Source organism: Miniopterus natalensis, chromosome 13 (assembly GCF_054644295.1).
Source record: "Miniopterus natalensis isolate mMinNat1 chromosome 13, mMinNat1.hap1, whole genome shotgun sequence".
Taxonomy (NCBI): Eukaryota; Metazoa; Chordata; class Mammalia; order Chiroptera; family Miniopteridae; genus Miniopterus; species Miniopterus natalensis.
The window spans coordinates 37692919-37706737 of NC_142093.1; the positions used below are offsets into that span (position 1 = coordinate 37692919).

General features: G+C 36.1%; 1 protein-coding gene across 7 annotated transcripts in view; it reads left to right on the forward strand.

Moving 5' to 3' along the window:
* Positions 1-13819, forward strand: part of APLF (aprataxin and PNKP like factor) — a 46791-nt gene that overhangs the window by 15221 nt on the left and 17751 nt on the right. For 6 of the 7 annotated variants that reach the window (XM_016224208.2, XM_016224213.2, XM_016224211.2 and 3 more), the window contains 4 exons: positions 2098-2270; positions 5675-5822; positions 6193-6322; positions 8454-8635. In XM_016224208.2, the coding sequence (XP_016079694.2) occupies positions 2098-2270; positions 5675-5822; positions 6193-6322; positions 8454-8635 (633 nt within the window). The remainder of the gene's footprint in view (positions 1-2097; positions 2271-5674; positions 5823-6192; positions 6323-8453; positions 8636-13819) is intronic. The other variant, XM_016224212.2, reaches the window with a different exon arrangement.

The following is a 13819-nucleotide window of genomic DNA, read 5'->3' on the forward strand; positions in this document are numbered from 1 at the left end:
AGACAGTTCAGAGGTAAATAAGTGACCTGGAACTTAACATTTGGATGGAGTGGGGGAACACTCTAGATGTTCAATAAGTGTTTGTAGATATTTTGGTATGTTTTATTATATAATAGAAATTAAAATCAGAATATATCACAGTTACTCCTGAAATATCCTATTTATATTCTGGAGAAATAGACTTAAAAAAAAAATAAAAACAACTGAAAAATGAGTTATAATTTAATAATATTTGCCTAATAATACTATTAATGTTATTTATTAACATTATTTAATTTATTAATATTATTTTTAATGTTATTTATTAACATTAATAATAGTATTTGCTTCACGTTTTATAAACTTTCTAAACTTGTTTATATTTTACTTAGTTTATATTTTATAAAGGCTTAAGGTTTTAAAAAGAAATGAAAGTGAGTATATTTAATAAAAATTTTAACCAAGTTTCCCAATGAAGAGAAATTTGTTGAGTAAGAAGGAAAGAAAAATAGAATTTCAAAGTACATTAAAAATAGGCCTAATATATACTTTCTTAATTTTCCCGTAATGAATATTTTTTATAGTAGGAACAGAAGTTTTTACCTGCTATATTTATACTGAATTCTAGTCTGTTCAAACTCAGGATGAATAAAACATAGCTTAACACCCATAGATATTTTAAATGGTTGTGATCAGAAAGTTTTAGTGCATGAAAATATAGTTGTATCTCAAGATACTTTAATGAAGTGTATAAATAGAAAAAATGGAAATGTTCAGCATATGTCCATTCCCAGGGTGGTAATTACCTTGCTGTACTAGAGATTGTTGATGTCCCTAGAAAAAGTCTCACTTAAATTGATGGAGTAGATGGATGAATGGATGGTAAGAGGAGTTGCTCTATCTATATAAGATTCTATTAAAAGAACCAAAGATCTGCATTAATGTAGATTGCTTCATTAAACACTAAAGCTTATTTGTTTTAAACACTTAATCATATTAATGATAAAAAGGCAATTTGACCTTTGGAAATGGCCACTTTCAGCTTGATTCTAGTTGGAATTTTTAAGGTGTCTTTCAATAGGTCTTAGTTATGAAGGCAACTTCATTATCTTCAACATGGAAGCAGTCGGTGGCAAACGTAATTCAAAATAGTGGACATTGTAATAGTGGACATTGTAACAATCTCTAGTACAGCAAGGTAATTACCACCCTGGGAATGGATATATGCTGAACATTTCCATTTTTTCTGTTTATACACTTCATTAAAGTATCTTGAGATACAACTATATTTTCATGCACTAAAACTTTTTCTGATCACAACCATTTAAAATATCTATGGGTGTTAAGCTATGTTTTATTCATCCTGAGTTTGAACAGACTAGAATTCAGTATAAATATAGCAGGTAAAAACTTCTGTTCCTACTATAAAAAATATTCATTACGGGAAAATTAAGAAAGTATATATTAGGCCTATTTTTAATGTACTTTGAAATTCTGTTTTTCAATGTAATAGTGGACATTGTAGTGGACATTGAGTTATATTTACTACTTGCAATTTGAATATGGATAATAATCTTCATGGTGGGGTTTCATTCAAACAAAGTAAGATTCCTCTGTGAGAAGCTAAAAACAACAAACTATGTTGTTTGCTGAGAGATAGGATCAAAGTCTCCCTTCTCATAGTTTCTAACTTTTCAATCATAGTAAGAAATTACTAAAGAAAATAAGTGGAAAAGAAGCTAGCCATTTCCAGGGAATTGGTGAATTTTGGATATCAAAGTTAAGGGATTCAGTTTCCATACTGAGAATTCTTTTTTCATATTTTCTCTTTCCAATGTCAAATTATCTCAAGCATAACAGAAATATCTTTTAACCAGTTAATTGATAACTTTGCTGTTTTCTTTGACTCCTAGAGAAGTGGGAGGTATGTTACAGCTTTTTTCCCCTTTGGTATGTATGGATAAAAATTATGGTACTTGAAAGTGCCAGATTGATTAGATTTTTAAGTTTCTTATATACCTAAATTATTATGATGTTAAAATTTTGTATCAGTTCATATTTAGTTGTATTTTTGTCATAATTTTGCGTTACAACATCACTGTATTCTTTCTTTGTTAGATACACACAAGTCCATGTTTTTATCAGTCTTCTGAGAAAAGCCAGCTCTTACCATTGAAGACAAATCTATGGCACTGGTTGAATCCCGGAGATAGTTTTTCTTTGTTAGTCGACAAACACATTTTCCGTGTTTTCTCAACATACTCTGAAACACAATTGGAATGTACTTTAAGGTAAGATTGCCAGATGAAATAAGATTACATAATGGTATTTGTAATCTAATTCCTTAGCCATCCAGAAATGCTTCAGTAGAAACCTTTCCAGTATTAAATTATATTGGCAATATAGGAGTTACATGGTGTGTGTGTGTGGGGGGGGGGGGGGGGGTGTTTCTAGAAAACATTTGACTTTGGAAACTCATGCCTCAATAGTGATTGTTCCCATATGTGGTGTCTTTTACCACTGTATTCAGAATGTATTTTCCATCTAACTAAACCAGGATAGTTCATTTGAAACTGATTACATTTTCTTAATGTTTTCGTTAGCTTTTAAAATTTTACTAAAATTTTAATTTTAAAATTAGTCTGGCTTAAACTAAAGTTGTATAACTTCTCTTTCTTTCATTTAAAAAAAAAAAATGTTTTTATTGATTTTAGATAGAGGAAGGGAGAGGGATAGAGAGAAACATCAACCGGTTGCCTCCTGCCCGCCCCCTACTGGAGATCAAGCGGCAACCTGGGAATATGCCCTGACCAGGATTCTACTGGTGAACTCTTGGTTCATGGGTCGACGCTCAACCATTGAGCACACCATCTGGGCTAACTTCTCTTTCTTATAAAAATAACAGGAAATATAGAATAGGGAAACTGAGGAAATGAGGTGTTATGATAAACATCTGGTGTGAAGTTAATGTACTACTTTTGTTGAGGCATTCATAGGCAGATTATTTGCCTCTGTTTCAGCTTTAAATTATAGAATACATAAACCGGACCTATAGAAGTAGATGGACAAAATTATACAGAGTATGTTCTCTAATTACTTTTGTATTAAATTAAAAATCAGTAATAAATTATTTAGAAAAATCTCCAAATATTTTGAAATTAAACAACACATTCCTAAGTAACCCATGGGTCTAAAGGAAATCATAAGGGCAATTAGAAAACATTTTGAACAGAATAATACTGAAAGCACAACATAAAAATTTGTGAGATGCAACTAAAATTATCCTTAGAGGGAAATTGATATTAATTGACTATATTAGAAAACAAGAAAGCTATAAAATCAGTGATTTATGCTTCTACTTTAAGATGATAGACAGAAGCAAATTAATCTCACAGTAGATAGAAAAAAAGAAATAAGAAGAACAAGACTAGAAATCAATGAAACAGAAAATAGACAAATAAAATTAGCAAAAAACAAAATTTGGTTCTTTGAAAAGGTTAATAAAATTGGAAAAACCTTTATCAAGGCTTATCAATAAAAAAAAGCTAGAAAACACAAATTATAAATACCAGTAATGGAAGAGGGGATATCATTATGTAGACCTTAAAAGAGTAATGAAGAAATATATAAAATTTTATGCCAGTAAATTTGGTAGCCTAAATGAATGTATATATTCTTTGAAAAACATAGTTTACCAAAACTGATAACAGGAAGAAACAGAAAATCTAATTAATCCTAAGCCCATTAAAGAAATTGAGTTCACAATTTAAGAATTTTCTATAAGGAACTTCACTAGTAGATTAATTCTCTTAAACTTTCAAGGAAGAATACCAATATCACACCCTTTTGCCCAAAATAGAAGAGGGTATACTTCCTCACTTTTATGAAGCTTCCATAATTCTGATACCGAAATCAGACAAGAACATTACAAGAAAAGAAAATATAGACCCATATTTCTTATAATAAAATATTTACAAATCAAATCCAGTAATATGTAAAAAGCATAATATACTTTGACCCAGTGGAATTTTTCCAAAAACAGATCTCCATGGCTGCGTTTCAGCAGCACTTTATTTACAAAAACAAGTAGCAGGTTGAATTTGGATTAAGCGTTGCAGTTTGCTGATATCTGTATTAGAGTAAAAGCTAAGTTCCTTAAACCAACAACCCCCAAATGCAGTGCTTAAACAAGATAGAATATTTTTCTGTCACATAATAGACCAGAGTTATAGCTGTGTTCTCCTTCATAATGTGATTCATGTATTCTAGCTAATGGAATAACTGTCATCCTCAATATATAGCTTCCAAATTAGCTTCATCATTGGTGTTTCTAGTTGACAGGAAGAAAATAAAGAAGAGAATCCACGACAAGTGTCTTGCACATATGTCTCGCACATATCCATTTATACTACCCCCCCTCCCCAAATTAGGTACATGGCTACATAGAGTGGCAAGGAAAGCTGAAAAATGTGGTCTCCAGCTAGGTGGACAGACATTGTTACAGATGCTTACTGATCAGTGCCATTACAACTTTGCTCTCTGTCACGCCAGTAACATCCACTTAGCCGCCGATGGTTAATGCTAACCACCAGGCCTGTACAATTCTAGAACCCTGCCATCTCCACTGACAATAAGGAGCCCTGTTTTTTGGCAGCCTCCCCTGACTTATAGAGGCAGCTACCATTGAGCTCCTCAACACTGCCTCACTAGTGTGTACCTTATTGCTTATTGTTCTGGGCCCTTCTGGGGAACAGAGCCAGTTAGTGGATTCTCTAGTCTTACGTAATAAATCCATTTTAGTATGCCTACCGCTTTGAGATAGCAGTCACCTGTCTGTGTAGTCCTCTAACTCCACCCCCAGCCCCTGGCAACCACTGATCTGATTTCTGTCTCTAGCTTTACCTCTTCAGAATGTCACATAAATGGCTTGTTTGACTTACCAAAATGCCTTTGAGATGCATCCATGTTTTGTACATACCAGCAGTTGATTCCTTTTTATTTCTGAGTAGTATTTCTATTTCCATTTTCAAATTTTCAAAAAGATAGATTTGTTGGATCATCTCTATGCATACATAAGTAATAACAATGCGACAACTTAGGATGATCTTATCGCATTTGCAGGAAGTAGGAAGTAATTGGTTCTGCTCGTATGTTCCACATGTGACTGTGGATGCTCTTGTGTCAGAACATTTAGCTTCCAGTTAGGCTACACATTTGGGGAGATTTCACAAGTGACTATATTGGCCAGAACCCCTGTAGCAGCTACAGGATTTTATTTATTTTTTCTTCAAGAGCCTAACTTAGCTGATATACTTGCAGTTTGTATTTTCTCTTTGGATACTGGGTGGTGATCTTTTATGGATTATCTGGACAAATATTGAATAAGTAAATAGCTCTTAAACCTTGAAAGAGATGGCTGTTCCCCATCCGATAAATAGCTGTGGTTTTTAGGCCCTGGATTTGGAAAGATTAATGTATTTTATGGTGATCTTGTGGTCAGAAGACCAAGAACCTGTTCTAGTCTAAATATTTTATCCTATGATACTATAATCTGCTTTTTTGTTCTGATAAGTCAGAAAAGTAGCATGACTCATTATTTAGATGTACCTGGGAGACTCACATTTATAATAACAAATAGCAACAGAAGTGTTTTACATTTAAATTATGAATAAATGACTTTGATTTTATTTTATAGAAATAGTCAAATGCTTGATGAAGATAATACATTGAATGAAACATCAGAATCATCTGTGGTTAATTTGCCTGATGAGACAACTGGGGCTCCACAGTTGGAAAAAGGCACAGAAACAGTGATGACCCAGACTTCTGCCACAGATAGTGTGGTGAGAAATTCAAGATCTCATCCATTATAACCTGTTCCTTAAGTTATTTTGAGGAGAGAAAAGACAACTGAAATCAGACACATCATGCCAATATTGCTAGCATAAATTTGCTTTTGCTCTTTTTAAGTTAAACTCTAGAGAATTTCACACTAGACCAACACTTCAACTAATAGAGACCATGAATTTTTTTTAAAATTTATCTTTATTGTTGAAAGTATTACAGATGTTCCCCCCCTTTTTTTCCTTTGAGAAATTTGACTAACTCAGTCCATAGTTGCAGATAGGTTTTTTTCATGGTAGTTTTCTGCAAAGTAAATAATTTTAAAATTATGCTTATTTTTCGTAATTAATAAAATAGGTGCATTTTTAGTCTTTCCTAGGTGAATGTTCAGCCTTCAGTAAGCAGCAGTTAAACCCTGCACAGAGGAAAAGAATTCTTCCAGCATGGATGTTAACAGATCTAGGCGATCAAAACCTTTCAGCATCTGTTATCAGTGGAAGTAGGTTTTGTTTCAAGAAAACATTAAGCAGAATTTGAAAGTTTTTCTGAGCAAGTGGAGATAGAGTAGTAGTTGTGTAAGTGTATAACTTAGCCTACCATTTTTTTCAGATGTGTATATGAAGCCTAATTTAAAACAGAAGCAATAATTTATGCCATTTCTCAAACATCCTGCTAATTTCTTTTTTAATATGTGCTATACTTACCATATTAATACATATTTTTAAACAAACCTGTGGTGTCATGTCTAATAAGGGCTTTATAAATTACTATAATTAAATATGTCAGCACACAATGTTATGTACTGGAGGATTTAAAGAAGAGGTGATCTCTGTCCTAGCATAGCTCGCTGTTGTGGCAGCTAGTACAATGATTTATGTCATCTGCTGGGTATTCCTGTTGATTCAAGATTATTATATTGTCTTAAATTTAGTCAGCATTTTATTTGCAACTCTTCAGTCATCTCAGATTCAGTTTCTTTTGACTGTTTGTTTTCTTTTATATGGGTTACATTTTCCTATTTATTCTCATCTAGTGACTTTCTATTGGAAATTGGATGTTATAAATGATATATTGTAGAGCCTTTTGATTTTATGTTCCTCTGAATAAATATTTGTGTCCTAATAGATAATTAATTTGGCCTGATAGACAATTTTCTTCTTATAGGCAGTTAATTCAAGCCCTGAACTCTGTTTCCCCTGTGTGGACAACAGTTATAGTCTCTGCTTAGTTCTTTCAGCTTCCAGCTGCTGCTTTTTCTCTGGGTCCCAGGACTTTCCCCCAGGCACATGTAGTCATCTAAGGATTTGGGTTGATTTTATTCGTTGATTTTGGTTCTTGGCTCTCTGCGGCTTTCTTCCTTTCAGGATTTTATCCCTATCTTTCTACCCGTTCCACGAGCCTCAGACGTGTCCTCTGACCAGTTAAGCCAGTAAGGCTGCTGCTTTCTGCTACCTGTGAATTGGAAGATGCTCTCAGGGAAAGAGCCACAAATTCACAAACCTCACAGGTTGTAGTGAGTTTTTCAAGCATAGATTCTCCTCTGCCTTTGCCTTTTGGGTCATTCTCCAGTGTATTTGAATAGTTGCTTTTTTATATTTTGTCTAAAATTTATAATGGTTTTGTTTGGGATGGTTAGTTCATTCAAGCTACTCTTTCATTTTTACCCTGAACATTACCTTTTATAAATTAACAGCACAATTGAGCATATATTTTAGTCGATATTACTACTCTTACTGTTTCTAATATTCAGTGTAGTGGTCACGGAAGTCTTCTAAAGTTTTTGATCAAGTATGCTATGGACTAGCATTTAATGCTAGTTTGGATTATAGTAGGATCAGAGTTATCTCGTGGGAAAAATAGGTTGTATATTTTGTATTGAGGGAGATATGATTTTATCTGGAGAATTTTCATATCTAAACCTAACATTTTCTAGTAAGAGTTTCATTCCATTGCAGTGGTTTTCAATACCCTCCCCCATTTTATATGTATAATATATTTTCACCTGTAACATTTCTCATTAAATGTGCTAATTCTCAATTTGCAGGATGGTAATGGCAAATGGAGGTTGGTAGTGGAGAGAGGCAGGCACTTTCCCTCAGTAGAACAAGTTCTCTAATACAGAAAGAATAGCTTTTACTTGACCAAAATTGGAATACCTCCCTGCAAACAAGTTGTTTTCTTTCATAATTGTTTTGTACTGTAATTGCTTCTGGGCCACCACTATTACATTACTTAAAATAGTCCAAAATATACTTTGCTCCAAATTATAAATAGCTATTACCTTTCACTTGATAGATGTACCACATAAAATATGAAGCACATTTTTGGACACTCCTTGAAAATACAAATGAGAGTGATTTGACTTTGATTTGGACATGAATAGTATATAGTACACAATGTACTTAAAATGTGAAAGCTTCAAAATAAGGTAGAAAAGTCTTAGAATTTTTAAGAGAGTGAAATTAGGTTGCTGAATTTCCTTAAAGACAGGAAGAGTTAGAAGTAAATTAGTACTTGAATCCAGCTAATTAAAGGGCAGAGTAATTTGACTGGATTATTGACATCTGAAAATACAGAAAATAATTTTCTTCTCCTTTTTCTTTGTGTATGTGTACTTACATATGTTTAAGATAATGTAATCCAGGAAAGTCGAAGAGAAGGAATCTGCAAAGATAAAACCCAAGTAACACTAACACAGCAAGGAAGAAAGCGATTGGTTTCACCTGGAAGCTCAGAAAGTACATCAGCAGAGCAAGACACAGGAAAAAAATGCAAAAATGCTGATCAGGAAGAGTCTATCATTTCATCCAAGGTGATTAAAAAAATTCATTATCTGATTGTTTTCTTCATCAAGTGTTCTGCGTAGGAATTAATTATATGTTGTATATAGCAAGGAAAAAACAAAATTGCTCTTTATTAATAAGCTTATGAAGATTATAACAAGAAAAACTACCCTTTAATATAGCATTTGCGTTGTAGAAAACAAAGCTGTTTAATTTAGAGATTTTCAGGCTGGGAGAATGGGAAAGACCACGTGACTGGGGTTATAACTGATACTGTCATTCTGAAAAGCTGGCCTTTTCTATTTTATTGGCTATTCTCAAATGGCATGTAAACACCTTCTTCTTGAAGAGCGTTATAGCTAATGGGTTGCTTCTTCATAGCCTATTTCAGGATTACTTCTGGGCTAACTTCCAGTGTTTATAAACCTTCTCTTTCAGTTTTTGCTAAGTAACTAGTATGGTTTGGATGACTTATGCATTCTTTAATACTGGGCACTTAAAGAAAATGAGGCCTATATTGGATGCAAATATAGAAAAAAGGGAAAGATTTCCCTGGAGCAGAAGGTCAGGTATTCTTCCTCTTGGTGGCTATAGATGATAGTTTTCATGGTCCTGTAGACCTGCGGCTGAGCTGAGTCCTCATCATTTGTCTCAACGAGAGCCAAAAAGTAGGATTAGTTTTAGGATAGTGTGCCCTGGAGTGACTGAAAGGCCAGTAGCCATCCCAAGGGTCAGGCCTTTTAGAGTACTCCCTCACTCCTGCCTCCTCTCCCCCCAGAGCAGGTTCAGCTTTTCACTGGATTCTTTCTTCCAGCTAGAGATGTGGGGTCTAATAACTGTAGGCCCAACCACTTGCTTGCTTTTGGAGTCAAGTTTAATAAATGAAAACAAAATGTTTTCTGACTCAGTGTATTGACCATAAAAGATTAAGGTAAAACTTATTTACTTTGAGCCCTAACATGCTCTACTATCTGAACATATTAATATGACTGCCTTTATTTTCCAAGAGAAGTGTGTTTTTTCAGAATAAAATCTGTAGTAGACATGTGTTACTATGTTTAGTTCAAGCCATCAGTTTCATGGTCACAAGTACAACTTTCAGAAGCACTTTCTTTCATAGATTGTAGAGAGGAGCAATAAACAGATGCAAAATATTTGAGGTATTTGTGAGATTTTGATGACATCAAGGGAGTTATTTAGCCAGGTTCCAGGAATGCCTGAGCTCTATCTTAGGGTTTCTGAGGGAGATTCACCTCTCATAGCGCAGGAGAAAAAGGGCTCAAGGTTTCATAGCCTTTTCATAACCTTTTATGCAGGGCTCTCTGGTAAAGCTGGCCCAGAGATGATGACTTAGACTGAGACCCAAGAAGACCTTTCCAAGCCCCACCCTCCATCCCCACCCAGTTTCAGTCTTAACACTGGCTTGCAGCTGGTCCTGAAGGGATGTCTGCAATACGGGAGCAGGTGAGAAGGAAAGTTAAAAAAGAGTGAAACAGGAGGCTGTGGCCACCTATTTATAGTTTAATGGCATGAGATTGCCAATTACTAGGGACTAAGAACAGTTTGGCCAGCTCTGCAGAGTAGACTTGGGTCATTTCAGTTGGAAAGAATCAATCACATTCTCCTGGGGAAGAGTGAGAAGGGAGGTGGAGAGAACGGGCAGAAATTACCTTCCCCCACCGGGCCCTACTCCTGAGATTCTCATTCATTTGGTCTGTGGGGCCTCCATGTCAGTATTATTTTAAATAAAGTTTTTCAATTTTAATGTGCATTGAAAGGTTGAGAGCTACTGATGTACCGTCATTCAACACCTTGGAGGTAACTGGGGCCCAAGAGTACATTGCTGGAGAACCTTGGGCCTCAAATATAGGTCTTTTCATTTTGGGTACAAGGGCTTTTTCTACCATACTTATCATACTGTCTACAAGAGTTGTGTGACTCTATAACTTCTGATAATGCAGAAAATTGCTCTGAAATAGTCTGTTTTTCATCAATTTCCTTATGGCACCCCTTGCCATTTATGTAATTGTCTAATTTGGGAGGGATAATAAGGGTGCTTGAATTTATGAACTTGAATGGAAAGAATGGTATGTCCTGTACACAATCTAATTAGGACTGGGTTGTAAATGACAGAAGGAAGCCTAACTGGATCAACTTAAGCAAAATAAAATGCACCAGCTGTCTGTTGCTGGGAAGTCAGCTACCCCAGCACTTAGTTGCTTAACCTGACAATGATTTATTAATTCTTATAATTCTGTGGGTTGGCTGGACTCAGCTAGGCAGTTCTTTTCAGACGCTGTTTTGGTGTCAGCTTGGCTGCATTCAGCTGGGAGCTCAGCTGAGGCTGGACCATTCATGTGGTAGTTTAAACTGAGAATCTTTGCCTGACACCTGGATCTCAAGAGAGTGAAAGTAGAAGCTTTCAGATCCCTTAAGGCCTCGGACTGGAACCAGTACATTATCATTTCTGCTGTATTCTTTCAGTCAGAGCAAGTTACCACTGTCAGCTTAGATTCAGGAGGGGATTAGACTCCACTTGTCCGATGGAATGATTTGTGTATAAAGGAATGGACAGGATTATTGGCAGCCCTCTTTGATGACTATCTACCACACAAAGATATAGGACTAATTCAGTTTCCAGAATGGAAAGAGAAACAGCAGAAACTATAGATCATAGGGACCAGCCAGAGACTTGATCAAAATCAGATTGGTCTATGGTTTTCTTATTTTTGCCTCTTGAATTCCTCACTATTTTCAGACTTTTTCACAGGGTGTACAACATGGTTGCAGGTAGCTTTAGGCTCATGTCATCCACTTTTTTAAGTTAAGAGAAAAAACAAGAGTCTCTCTGTGGTTGCTTCAGTGTTAAATTCTAGGAATTTGGATTATAGAGTCTCCGCTCTGACCCTTCATAGTGGTCTGAAAGGTGAGGTAGTATTATTACCCTTTCTGGGTCATGTGTCCATTCATTATCAAATGAATGAAGGAAAGAGGTCTAGAAATAAATAAATGGTATACATTACACTATTTTTTTGATATTATAGTTAGGTTTGGATAAATTCTGAGAGGAGGAAAAAAATTGGTAGTTTTCTTAGGTTGGTTGAAATCAACCTAACAAATGAGGAGGCTTGAAATGGTTGGGAACATTGGGGTACACCGTAAGCAGGGGAGAGGAAAGATGCTTAGCTAACCTCTTTTGAAGGAGGTATTTGAGTTAGGTGTTGAAAGACGGCTGGCCTGTTAGCAAGGTGGTTTGGTGAGGAGGACTTTCAGTGAAGGGCATAGTTTTTGAGCAGAGGTGCAGAGGCAGGGAGGTATGCACAGTCCATGGGCGTCTGTGTACACCGCAGTGTCGTGCTTGTGTGCGTGGATGTGTGTGAGAGCAGGGGAGGAAGCTACAGAGCAAATCAGGGTGGTGCTTGCAAGTCAGATTAAATACGAAATCAGGACTGTATTTTATGGCTTCAGGGACTTTTTGAAGGGTTTAGAGTGGGAGTTCTGTGGTTAGGGGTGTGTAGCAGTGATATGTAAGATGGAGCCAGGACCTGCCTGAGAACTGTTACAGGAGGCCACAGGGAGTGAAAACCTGAACTGGAATGGTGGCATTGGGACCAGAGAGAAGCAGAGAAATGTGAGAGACATTTTGGAGATAGAATTAACAAACCTGATGACTAACAGGATATTGAGAAAGGGGTATTGAGAATGTTCGTAACAGAGCAGAGGGAAGCGTAGATGTGGAAGCTGGGGAACGGACAGGGAGGACTTTCTTGGCTTGAGGCAGTGGTGGCATATCTGTGAAAGCGGTCTAGTAGAAATGAAAGTCTGCCTCGCGGGAGAAGAATATCGGGGCTAGAGTTCTGTTATACCGTATTGTTTGGGAGCAACTTGAAATATTTCATTCAGAGTATATGGAGTATACGTGGAGGTAGGTGCTTTGGTGATGAGAACCATTTCCAGATATACTGGCTGCTCTGATCTCTCTATGCAGCCTCCCACTGTGACAATAATTGCTGAAGCAAATAAGCTGGCTATTAAGTATCTCATTTCTCTATGTACAGATGTCTGCTGTAGAGTCCTAACTCGTTTTTCTTTGGGGAACTAGCAGGGGAGATGGACTATAATGCTTATTCACACAGCTATTTCTTAGGAAAGGCTGTATTTCCCAGAGCTTCTCTGTGTTGGTTTACTACATCAAGGAATCCTATACCCTTTGCTCCTGATTGGTCATTTGGGTTAGTACCATTTATAGCATAGCTCTGATCAGTCCCATAGAAACATCTTTTCATTTATCACTCATTCATTCATGCACTCAGTAGCATTCATTAATAGTAGTAATATAGTGGCATTAATTATGCTATTAACAATAACAAATAAAAACAAAAAACCACAACCATTTAGTGAGCCCTTATTCTGGGCTAGACCCAGCACTAAGATATTATTTCACTTAATTTTTAGAGAATCCTGGAAAGTAGGTTGATTATATCTCTCGTTTATAGATTAAGAGACCTGAGATTCTGAGAGTTTAAACCAACTTGTTCAAGGTCAGAAGTTAAGAAATGTCAAAGCTGATATTTAAATCCAATTTTTTTTACTGCAGAGGTTATTCTAATAATCATTACACTAAGTAGTCTTTGTGTTATATGCAAGGCAGTGTGCTAGAGTCTGGGATTAAAAGATGAAAAAGGCAGTTAATAAGGAGCTCATAGTTTTGTGAGACATGATTCGAATCATAAAATAATGTGACCACACATTGATTTTTATGGGGGCTTTGAGGACTACCTAACCCAGGTGGAGGATTCCCAGGGAAGGCTTCCTAAAAGAAATGATTGAGCTGAATCTTAACAGAAGAGCAGTAGGCAGGACCCAGATGCAGAAAAGGTGGAGGTAGGAGTCCAGCTAGGTAGATGGGGCAGCAGGCGTAAGAGCAGGGGAAATACAAATGGTATGCTGGGAACTATTGTTTTTAGAGTTCTTAGTGCAAAGTCAAGTTGCAGAGATGAGAGTGCAGCCAGCAGTGGGGACTAGTTTGTGGAGGGAGGACCTTGAGATGTTTTTAGCCACAGAAATAATCCTGGCAGCTCTGCAGAGGAGAGGTAGGAAGAAAACAATATAAAGGACGGGGAAGAGGGAGGAGACTAGGGTATCAACATAGCCAAGAACTAAAGAGAATGGACTCAGGGCAGTAAGGCAGTAACATTAAGGATAATACACAG